Below are 12,607 nucleotides of genomic sequence, written 5' to 3'. Positions count from 1 at the left end.
AAGTAGAGCTGTCAGTGTGTTTTTTAAGAATACTAAAACAAAATGTTTTTAAAATCCTAAATAAAATAAAATCTAAAAAAATATAAGACATGTACGGATTCTGCTCTTACATTTTAGAATAGTGTGCAGTAAACCTTAAAATACTTATCACTGAAATTATAATTTCATGCTTTTGGTAGGAATTTTTCCAGATGTCTTTAAAACAGCACATATTTTGCAATTCCACAAGTCTGGTAATAATACATTACCAGCTAATTATCATCGCAAAATTTATATTATATTTGAAAAATAATAAATTTTTACCAAACAAATAGTTTGAATCTAGAGGCAGTAGGAAAACTTTTTATGCTATTATTGCGTTCGTGAATAATACTCAAGATGCCTTCTGCAGATTTATTCATAACATTTGACTGTATTAATCATACCCAGCTGGAACCAAAAAACTGGATAAAACTTATAAGGGACAAATAATAATTGTTTTTTATCCTAATAACAGAAAACAAAGGGTTTATTATAATAACTGAAGTGAATGACTTATTCTTCAGAAAGGAATTCCACAAAGATCAATCTTAGGTCCACTTCTCTTTTTGTTTCAGGTATATGATTTACCTGTGTAGGTATATGAAAACAATAAATAGCATAACTTCGCTTTTAAAAGTGCAAATAGTTTCAAAAATACAGATTATGTATAACAACTTATGTCAAATGCAAAGATCTGTTTTGATTAAATTGAATTGTATTTAATTAAACAGAGAAAAACTAACACTTCCATTTTTCATCTTAAACATTCTTCCGAAATGGATAATAAGTATGTGAAATTATTGAACATAGTAATCATATTCTCTCACAAATCTACAGCAAGTATTTATTATACAAAAAACAGCTAAAAGTTTGATCGTAAATGCTACATGAAAATGTTCAACCAATCTTTAAATAATTAGGCATAATGTCAATCTTTTCCCTTATGATTTATGAAAATTGGTTATATGTAACAGATGTTTCGGAGCCAGTCAGACAGACATACTTTTAACGCTCATGGCAACAAAATAATAGATTAAGATTCTAAGAACATATAAAAATATAATAGTGGGAATACATTTTTACAATTAGGACTTTGGGTTAAGATCATAATTTCAAGGATGTTAAGGTAATTCAAATGATTTCAAAAAATTTTCTCTTAAAATCCTGTCAAATGAAGTCAAACAATGTTCTTTGATAACAACAATCAGGTATGCCAAAGATATCTAACCTCGCAGACAACATTTTTAGCTGTTGATATAGCAACTTTATGCCAGAACTAGCACTGAATCATATTAGTAATTACTAGTAAATAAATAGTAATTTATAATTATCTAAAATAAAAATTGGAAATGATATGTCTAAATTTTATTGGTGAATGCTACCAAACACAATTCATGTTTTTGAACCGTGTATTGAAAAAAAAAACGGCCACAATTCGAGCAAAGGCACAATAAAGTAATTTTTCAACATGACAATGTTCGACCACATGTTGCTCATGAAGTCAAAAAATACTTAGAAACGCTGAAATGAGATGTTTTACCGCACTCACCATATTCACCAGATATAGCTCCATCAGATTACTACTTGTTCCGATCCATGACACACGACCTGGCTAAGCAACGCTTCGAATCTTACGATGATACGAAAAATTGGATCGATTGGTGAATAGGATCAAAAGATGGGAAAAAGTAGTGGCTAATGATGGACAATACTTTAAAAAATAATAGTGTAACAATTTTTCACAATGTACCCTTGAATTTACAAAAAAATCTCAAAATTTACAGTTCTGGTATACAGGGTGTTTCATAATGATGTGCATATATTTTAAGGTGTTTAGAAAGTAATTTTAGGGGAGGTACTTTCAATACATTTTTTTCAATTTGAGCTGCCTCCTGAGAAAATATTCAAATCTCAAATTGGTCGAAAAAATAAGCTTTTATTTTTTTTTATTAAATTTTTAGTTCATATTTGCTTAGCTTTTCCTACTGACAAAAAAGAATTTTTGCAAGAAGCATGTCAAAAATGACAATCGTTTTTGGTAACTTACTAATTATGTGTACCTAATCGGCAAGGAAAAATGATTTATTTTTTTTGCTCGTAAACCATTAAGTATACAAAAAAATGGGAAGAGTAAAAAGTTTTTAAATGAAATGTAGTATTAAAATTTTTCTTATTGAAATTGGTTAACGTAGAAAAAAGTTGAGAGAAATAAAACCAAGTATTGCCAATTTCTTTCATTCAGACATAAACCAGAAAAAAAAGACCAACAAAAAATACCATTCAACTAGTTGTTAATGTGTACCAAAATTCAAATTTCTAAGTTTAACCGTTTTCGTGAAAAAAAATAAAAGCTAATTTTTTCGACCATTTTGATATTTGAACATTTTCTCAGGGGGGGGGCTCAAAAAATATATTGGAAGTACCCCCCCACTAAAATTACTTTCTAAACACCTTAAAATATTTGCACATCATTATGAAACACTATATTTAAAAAAAAGATATTTACCATTAACAAAACTTAAAAGTAAAATGAAAACACTGTTATAAAATACTTGTTTATACAACACAAATTAATATTTTACCAAAGTTAAAAATGTTATTTCATTTTATCAATTGTCTTTAATGTTTTTTTTTTGCTTTAGCTGACTCAAGCCCAAGAAGGGGTGAGTGCAGAATTGACCAAGCTGGATTTGGCGAAAGAGACCTGCCTCGAACAAATCAACACAACATTCCAGCAAATCCAAACATTAATGGACCAGAGGAAGCAAGAAATCATCGACAATGTAAATTCTGTGTGTTCTGAAAAGAGACGGGTTCTGGAGGAGCAGCATTCTCTCATAGAAAGTGAAAAAAATAAGGTAAAACATGTTACTACTGAATAACCTCGTTTTATTAAATCTTTATTGTTCCATTTTAGGTTGAGCAGGAGTGTCAGGGACTGCAGTACCAGGTGGAAGTGCGAAACATAACTCAACGAATCGAAATACTGTCGGAAAAACTGGATGCCACCACTTCCTTAGGCGAGCCGAGGGAAAACGCCTTCCTTACCTGTGACTTCAAGCTGAACGACAGCCTAGAACAAATACAACAACATCTGAGTGTCCTAGGCAAGGTTCGGACAAGCACAACATTCCCCAGTCTGTGCTCCGCTCATTTAGAAGGTGAAGTGATTGCCGGCATAGAGAACTACGTGACGCTGAAAACGGTGGATTACCACGGCAATGCCAGGAAGAACGGAGGCGATCCGGTGGAAGCCGAGCTGCTAGAAGTCACTGCGGACGAATCGGATCGGAGCTGCCCACAGCGAGTCGTAGACTGTGATGATGGTACTTACAAGATCTATTTTCGGGCCACGAACGCTGGCCGGTACGGAATCAAGATATCTGTGATCGATAGGCCCATAAAAGACAACCCGCTGTACTTCGACGTCACCGAACATAACAACCCTGTGTGCGTTTACGGCTCCAGGGGCAGCGGGAAGGATGAATTTATGCAGCCTGTCGCAGTAGCCATAGACGAGAGGGATCAGACTGTTTACGTGTTGGATACCGGCAATTCCAGGGTGAAGGTATTGAACGAAGAGCTCGAGTTTGTTAAGCACGTTACGAATGAAGGATTACTCGGAAGGAGTTGCACAGGTGGGTTGAGATTTATATTTAAAACTGATGAAATTTATTGTGTTTTAAAAAATTATCCCTTTCATGTCGGTGGGGACGTCCTGCTAATCTGGAAATGTAATATTTCTTATAACAAGCGTTCAAATAAAAACGTGGTCAAGTTGGTTCTGAAAATTTGGACGTAGGGCGTAGCGTATAGCAAATGAACTTAAACGTCATCTGTCAAAGCGCTATATCGCCGCTATCAATTTGAATATTTTCGTTTTAAAAAGCGTTTAAAATGGTGTTTTCTCAAGAACAAAAAATGTGTATCATAGAGTCCTACTTTAGAAATGGACGCAAGATTGATGGAATATGGAAGTATTCTATTGAGGCATGTTTCATAGAATTTCAAAATCAATTTCCCGGCGTTGTTGAGTACAAAATTTTTCAAAGTGCAGTTCAGCGGTGTGTTAATGTTTTTCGTGAAACGGGCAGTGTAACAAGAAAAGAAGGAAGCGGCCGACCTAAAAAGCGGACTGAAGAATTAAAAGAAAATGTCCAACAAATAATGGAAAATGTGCCAAGAACTTCTGTACGTGTTTTATCACAAATGGTGGGAGTATCAGTCGGTACCTGCCACACAGTGTTAAAAAAAGATTTGCGTTTGTTCTCCTATCGTTTAACTTCTCAGCAAGAACTTCATGAAGTTGATTTTCCGCGACGGGCTGTATTTTGTGAATGGTTTTTAAACAATTATGGTGAACTTCATAATATCACCTTTTTTTCTGATGAAGCCTGGTTTCATTTAAGTGGTTACGTAAACTCACAGAGTATGAGAATGTGGTCTTCTGAAAAACCAGATAACTTTTTTGTCGAGGGCCCTCTACACGCCCAAAAAATTGGAGTTTGGTGTGCTCTCAATCGAAGGAGGATTTATGGACCTATTTTTTTTAATGGTACTCTTACTGCGCAAAGGTATAGAGAAGAAATTATCGCTCCTTTTGTTAACCAACTGGAAGAAAAAGAAATTACAAACTTTTACTTTCAACAAGATGGCGCAAGGGCACATACGGCAGGCGAGACGATGAATATTGAGGGAAGTTTTCCAAAATCGACTAATAAGTCTCAATGCTGAACATGAATTTCCACCGAAGTCATGTGATATTACGCCGTGTGATTTCTTTTTGTGGCCTTACCTTAAAAACACTATTTTTGAACTGCCTATTCCTGATTTAAACCATCTGCAGGCTCGACTTATAGACAAGATTCGTGAAATTAACAATACCCCGAGCATCTTAGAAAATGTCTTTAATTCTTTGAGGAACAGGTGTGAAAAGTGCTTGGAACAAGGAGGGGGACACTTTCAGCAGCTGCTTTAATTTATTATTATAACAAAGAGGGGGACACTTTCCGCAGCTCCTTTAATTGTTTGTTATTGTTATCACGATTATTCTTTAAAATAAAGTTATATAGTCATTAACGTTATTGAAACTGACAGCTGCTATACAGCTCGTTGAGAAATGAGGTTAAGTTGATCGCTATAAGCTACTCCCTACGTCCAATGTGTCAGAGCCAACTTCGACCACGTTTTTATTTGAACGCTCGTTATAATTACTATAGCACTAAATTTTAGAATAAAATTCTCGACGAAACGGGAAAGGTACATTAAAATTAAACGAAGGAGGGCGCAATTTTGATCCGAAATCAAAATGGTTGTTTTCCTGCATTATTAACATGTTTTCTAAGAATATGAACCTCGTTGGAGGTAAAAATTGTGAAAATTGTTGAAAAGTTTTTACGTGTTTGAAAAAAATGTATCAATTTTCAACATTTTTTTCACTTATTTTGATAACGATTTTATTCATTTCAAGTGTCCGAAGATGACTTTGAAATGACTTGCGTTTTTCATTTCTCGATAATGTTTATTACAGGAACCTTCTGAAGCCGAGATAATTTTTTTTTCCAAAAAAATCCGCAGGCCGCTATTTAAATGCTACAACCACCATTCTTACAGAGATTGAAGTTGAAGACTTATATTTTCAATAAAAAATACTGAGGTTCATTTTATCCACTTCTGAATTTTTAATTGTGCGTTAAACCGGAGCATTCGAGCGTGGCGCGAGCTAACTGTAGCGGGCGGTGGAGTGGGGGTAACACTACTCGTCTTCTGGATCACATACAAAAATGCTTTTGTACTTAATTTGGATTAGCTCGACGAGATAAAACAATATATGACTTTACGACAGCTCAAAAGCATAATTACCTTTGAAAAATGTAATTTCCTTTAGTCTAAAATTCTCTCACCTCTTGTTAACATTTCAATAATTGTTTATGAAATAAAGTAAGTACAACTTTTTATGGTAATTATATCTTTTTGTTATAAAAGTATTACAAAATATTTATTTAGTTATCATACAGAAAATTACGTGGTATAAAAATATTCGTCGATTACATGTTTTATTTTCACAGCTTATGTAAGTATATCACTTTTACGTTTCAATTCCTCTTCTCTTCAATTACCTCAATTGTGATTTATTTTCTTCTTCCATGGTTTCGTTTCCTATATTATCCACTCAATCAACTTCATTTTCGATTCCTGTAATAGACATTATCGAGAAATGAAAATCGAAGAGATATTCAAGAATAACCCGACCAAAAATTTTTACTTTTTTCAAAATAATTTTCTTTGGACATTTGAAATTAATAAAATCGTTATCACTCTTTTTTGTCATGAAAGTACAACTCTTAAGGAAAAAATGAGCCCTGATTCGTTTCTCTACGACTATTCGTCGAGCAAGAAAAATCGATTTTTGAGATGACCTTTTTTTCGAAAATTTTTTAATATTTTTTTAATTTTAAAGAAAGGTACTTTTTTACTTGCCAAAGGCTACATTTACAGCAATTTGCAAGAGATACAGCAAAAACAGTCGATTTTTGATGGTTTCTTCAATATATTAAAAAGTAATATAGCAATCGATATATTTAAAAATATGAATCGATAGGTTTTTTTAATAGGTACAACTTTCTCATTTAACTTTTTTCAATTGAAGTTCAAATTTTTTTTTGTTAGCACAAAACCGCTTTTTTACTTTTATGAATTTTTTAGATTAACTTCGCCATTTATGCGCCACAGGAAACACTACCTTTCTAGAATTTTTTTCTTATATCACCATATTTGGTGATATTTTTGTAAGCTTTCTACCTATTGATTGGACTATTAAATTAATTGTTTTAAACAGGATTCTAAATCGTCAGCTCATGAGAAATCATGTTGGCTGCCCCAAAGGGGCGGAGTTTAAGTCCATTCCATTCGGAAGAAAAAAAAAACGTTAATAATTGACAAGAATTAAACTGACAGCCCACTAGAACTTTTTGATGTCTTTTATTTCATTTATTGCTTTAGGCAAGGCCAGTGATGCCATATGACCCAAATTTTTAAGTTTTGAAAATGAATTTAATTTTTTCAATATACCAATAATAAGTAAAGAAAATAAAATTGCCATTATTAGTAGTCATTTATGTTGTTAGGTATTGCAATATCGAACGAGGGTCTAGTCGTGGTAAATTGGAGAAGTAAATACATCACCGAGATGACGACAGACGGAGAAACTATCAAATACTTCACTTACAATGCATTCCAAGAGCCCATAGACGTGGCTGTGGATAAGAGCTATGGGCACGTTTTGGTTGCAGATAACGGTATGAGTTGCGTGTTTGTGTTCGATGCGGAAGGCAAAATCCTTTTTCAGGTTAGGATCTAGAATAATTTGTTAACTTGTAATTCTTCTGAATCGTAATAATTTATTTCCGTAATTTTAACCTTTTTAGGTTGGTAAAAAAGGAACATTTAGTCTCATTTCATCTGTCACTGTAGGGCCCTTAGGGGAAATAATAGTTGCAGATTCAAGGATACAAGCGTTCTCGGCAAAGGGCGATTTTATGGAGGTGGTGTACGATGAAGGCAGAGGTAAGTCCCATTAATTAATTCGCTTCGAACGTTCATTGAATTTTGATAAATTAAGCATTGCTTTGCTAAATGTTTGTAAAATATTCAAATATTGTTCTTGTACAATCACTATGCAAGGTGTAACAGTTTTTATCTTGAAAACTTTGCATGCAATTAGTCAAAAACTGTAATTTTTCGTAGATACGAGATGTTCAAGTCGTATGTTTCATGAAAAAATATTTTCATAAATTCAAAATTGTTCGAACCAGACATACATCTTTGTAGTCCAACCAAATTACACTTGGAGAAAAAAAAATTGTTACCTGGACTTTTATAATTGGAAATGGTAAAGGGGCTTATAATAAACCTAAAAAAAAAAATAAATGCATAATCTATCAAAATTAAAAAAAAAAACAATTTTTTTGTATTTTTTCCGTACAATTGAATGGTGTAATCAGTTTTAAATTTTTTTTTCATTTAAACAAATTATCAACAATTACTGAAAAATTCATTGTTGCAAGTCATTTTTTATTTTATTTTTGCATTTTTGAGCATGTTTTTGGACTGTGATTATAGATTTTTTATTTCACTAAAAAGTGTATGTCAAAACGAAAAAATTATCACCGGCAGAACTCTGTACAATGACTTTTCTAAGTATAATTTTTCTTTGAAAAAAAATTGTTTCAGACCGGAAAAAATGAATATCTCGGAAACTTCTTGATTTTTTTATCTAAAAAAAATTGTAGTTATTTAAGACAGAAAGATATACTTTCACCAAGTTTTGTCAAAATTAAATTATTTTTGCGGAAATGAGAAATAAAAAATGAAAAATCTGAAAAAAATCCGTTTTCACATTTCTCTTGGAAATTTTGAGGTTATGTTAAAAAGTAACCTCTACAAAAGTTGTAGATTATTGCATGATCTACAAATTTTGCAAATGAGTTATTTTGATTGGTCTATTTGTTGATAAGACATCTTTATTTTTTTGGGATTCGCATCCCCATGACCACCCATTAACATTTTTATACATACATGCCTATATTCACTTCTAAAGGTTTTTTGTCTTGTGAAATTTTGATATTTGCTATGGATAAATATTCACAGTTGATTGGGCTGAAAAGAGAGTGTTCGGGAATTTCATTTTTACAATTGGTTAAAATATAATAAATCAAAGAAATAAGTAAAAAAGTTTCATGTTTCTAAAGTAATTCCTGAGGGTCCTGAAAAAATGACATGTCAAAAATGATAGAGCAAACCTTTATGTAGACCCCTCAGTTTTATTTACTCCTAAAAATTCATCAAGTTCATAATTTTACTTATAAAGGATAAAAAGTAAATCACCTGTTTTGATTTAAGCATTTTGACTATCCGCGATAGTTTTTAAGATGCAAGTGCACCAAGCGGCGAAAGCAGTAAGCTCCAAGACAAGGTAATTTTGCAAGGGACATTGCCGCTCGTGTTTACACATTCATTTGAACAACATTTGTCTTATTTGCCATTATTATTAGTAATTTTGTTATCAAACTGCGGTTATTTGACTTTTGTGTTATTTTATAGGTTTCAAATATTTCATAAATAAATTTTAAGGCAAGTATTTATGTCTACTTTATTTGTCTCTAGCATTACAATTTAATGTACATTTTATTAGGTTATAACTATGAACTTATCGGTTGTGGAATACATTTCCTATTTAATATATGCCAACGAAAACTCCCATTGCATATCAGAAGGAGAGGCAATTTTTAATGCTGATCATGTGGTAGTATATGGGAAAATTGGGCAAAGTTAATTTAAATTTAGAAATTTATATTGCGTCTGCAAACTAGTGCCTTTACTTACTAACAACCCTCATGAAATTCAGGGAGTATTATCTATCGGCAATAATATTTTGAAAATTTCTTCAATGGTTTTATGAAAACTTAATTCTAAATTTTTCTTGGACCATGAAGAGTAACCTTGAACTGAACAATAATACTTTGACAGTTTCTTCTTTGTATCCATAATTGCTGAAGTTTTCCTCACACTATTTTTTTAAAATAACAGTGTTCAAAAAACTTACACTACACACAGTTTTAAATAAAATACAAAACAAAATATCACACACAGAAGAAATGTTTACCTTGTTTCGCTAGTATCACTTGTCACCGCCAGAGGGCAAGCTCTTAGCTGCATTCACGAATATTTAAAAAACCATTTTCAAGTATTTCAACTTGATTTCCATTCTCAGAATCTAAGCATTTGCAGATTCATGTTTATGAGAACTTTTGCAACTTTTTTTGTACTGCAATTTGTTATGTCCTGTTTTCGAGGAACATTGTCTACTATAAACAACTATATTATATTAAGTGCTATTTTCAAAGTATCATGTTTTTTCAGATTATTATGCTCTGATCTATGTACTATGCTGCCGTCAATTACAGACTGACATTGCATTTCCTTAGCCTTAGCTAGGCATCTTTGACTTGTCCCTGTTGTGCTAGGGCTAGGTTCTGTGGGGGCGGACCCGCTACTGCAACCCCTAGGTCTGCCCTGATGTTGATTTCAGTTCTAAGCTTGTTATAGATGGAGCTGCTCCTCAGATAATGGCAGTCTTCTGAGACCTATAGTGGTCCGTGTAACTGCTCGCATCCAATGCTTCCAAGTGTTTTGCCATTATGTACTGTCATCATCTTAAGTGGTGGCAAAAGTTCACCACAACAGACATCTCAGTTTGACATCTCCTCAGTCGCGGCAAAGCTTTTTCAGATCAAGAACATCTCGGAGGACTACCATTAATCTGAGTGGTTCTATCTGTAGCTTAGGAACAATTTCTTAAAATCTATAATAATACGTGGTACAGTCATGACACTCAAATAATACTAGTCATCAAAGTGGCACTTACAAAAAATCAGTATAGTTCTATACAAATATTCCATACACGATCGAAGATAAAATGTTTTTACGACACATTTATAAAAAGCCTATTGCACTCATGTGGCCAAGTTTATGCAATAAGGAATGACTTTCTACACTTCTTTCTTAAACATTTTGGCACTATCTGTGGTGTCAGTTCGACAAAATCACTTGGTCTTTGCACTAGTTTAAGCCTTGATTGATTTTGCCTTTTAATAGTTAACGATTGCAAATCACTTAACTAAAAAATAAAATTACGTCTTTCAGGTAAGGGGCGCTATGGCGGCATAACCATAGACCCCGACAGCAAAATACTCGTCAGCCGGACTGAGCAGAAGGGTAGGACCTACGTCCAGCTCCTCTCGCTCACCGACAGTTCTCTAAATCAGTGCATCGACTCGCACGACGCTAAACTGAAGCGGCCAAGCGGGCTGGCCACCACAAACGATCACCACGTCATCGTAGTGGACCTAGGCAATAATTGCATAAAGAAATATCGATATTGGTAGTGAATTTTTTTCTTAATGCACGCGGTTGCTCAGCTTAAGGTGTTGCCTCTTTGGTTATTAATGAGTATCGAAGCTCTCATTATCCACCCACAAAGTTTATGAAAACAACACAGTAACGTAACGTAAAGAATTAAAATTTGCATATTTACTGCTCGTTTCGTATGGTAAATACAGGATAATAAAAGTTATATTAAGATGCATTGAAATGTCCATTTATCGTCTATGCAATACATTTTTATTATGTACACTATTTTAAATCATCAGCATAATTACCTAGCAGCAGGAGTGGGCAGTTTGAAGCTTTTAATGCTGAAAGTGTAATATTTTAACGGGGAAGTGGATTATATATAAAATTTCGGCAAGGAAAAAATTAATATTAAAAAATAGAGATGACTAACATTCTCTTGTAAAAAAAAAAGATTTTGGACTGCTGCAAGGAAACGTTTGCCGATCCCTGAGTATTACAGTAAAATATTCACTCATATGTTGCAAAATGTGGCGCAATTTTTTATTTTCATATTTTTTTTTATACTCGAGCTGTTGTAAAGTGCATTTTTGACATTTAAAGAAACTTAATGTAATTAATTATATCATATTTCTCTATGTGACTGCCAATATTTTTTTGCCATGTTTTTATGTGTTTTTTTTTATCTCTTTTATGTACATAATGTATATTAATCGATTCCTTGGTCCTTAATTATTATCATAGATCTGTAGGCTTAAATTATTCTTTTTAAGAACTGTTTTGAAAACATGTTATTTAGCCTAAAACATCTCTTAATTTGTACTTATTAGGTTGTAAATTTGTCTTTTGTAAATTTTATCCTCGTGGCATATATTTTTTTGTACAAATGTATCTTTCTAGTCATTAGTCTGTATTTTTATAACTTGTACGTATTTTTTTGTACATACTGAATAAATATAATTCAAGAAGGCAATATTTTATGTTTCCATCCCAAACCCCTCCCAAATGTTGCGAACATGCGAACAATGTCAAATTAATCTGAAGACATCGGGTTTTTCAATCATTCTTTGGGCTTAGGGTTTTAAATAAAATTATTGTGATTGATTAAAAATTATACTAATGACAGAGAAAATTTGTTTTGTAATTCACGACGGGCAGAGTGAAACATCACAATCATTATTTAAAAGCTCTAGAACAAAAATCTTCAATAATAAGTACATGGAGCTACCAAAAAGTGTATATTATTTAAAAAAGAAATATAATATTTTCGAAATAAGTAAATATATGTATATTGGGTGTTCCCTTTTAAACATACTAATTTTAGCGGTTCTGGAGAACTTAATTTTGAAGAGAAAGTCGTAAATAGCTTCATATATTACACACAGGATGTTGAATTTGATTTATTTCTGTGATATCTAAAAATAGTCGAGGAAATAAAGCACTAAAAATGGCCTTACCTCCGAAATCTATGCAGTAAGATGGATCGTGTTGCAGTTTTTTGCATTCGATTCGTTAGAGCGTCCAGAAAGTTTGTGACCCTAAGTGATCAATGAGAAATAAAAATTGCATCAGTGCATAAGAAAAATGCATTTTTAAAACTGCATCTCGAAGAGTTAAAAAATAAAAAATTTATATACTTGGAAAATATTGACAGAAATGAATTCAATTTTGCCAC

At 32.7% G+C, this 12,607-nt stretch overlaps 1 protein-coding gene across 3 annotated transcripts in view; it reads left to right on the top strand.

The window, feature by feature from the left end:
• LOC108906736 (tripartite motif-containing protein 2) overlaps positions 1–11,897 on the top strand; it is a 59,152-nt gene extending 47,255 nt beyond the window's left edge. For all 3 annotated transcript variants that reach the window (XM_018710087.2, XM_018710088.1, XM_018710086.1), the window contains 5 exons: positions 2,664–2,879; positions 2,939–3,659; positions 7,149–7,369; positions 7,449–7,587; positions 10,726–11,897. In XM_018710087.2, the coding sequence (XP_018565603.1) occupies positions 2,664–2,879; positions 2,939–3,659; positions 7,149–7,369; positions 7,449–7,587; positions 10,726–10,967 (1,539 nt within the window). In that variant the 3' untranslated portion in view covers positions 10,968–11,897. The remainder of the gene's footprint in view (positions 1–2,663; positions 2,880–2,938; positions 3,660–7,148; positions 7,370–7,448; positions 7,588–10,725) is intronic.
• Positions 11,898–12,607: the final 710 nt, after the last annotated feature.

Source organism: Anoplophora glabripennis, unplaced genomic scaffold (assembly GCF_000390285.2).
Source record: "Anoplophora glabripennis isolate ALB-LARVAE unplaced genomic scaffold, Agla_2.0 scaffold187, whole genome shotgun sequence".
NCBI classification, from domain to species: Eukaryota; Metazoa; Arthropoda; class Insecta; order Coleoptera; family Cerambycidae; genus Anoplophora; species Anoplophora glabripennis.
This window is presented reverse-complemented; position numbering and strand designations above follow the sequence as displayed.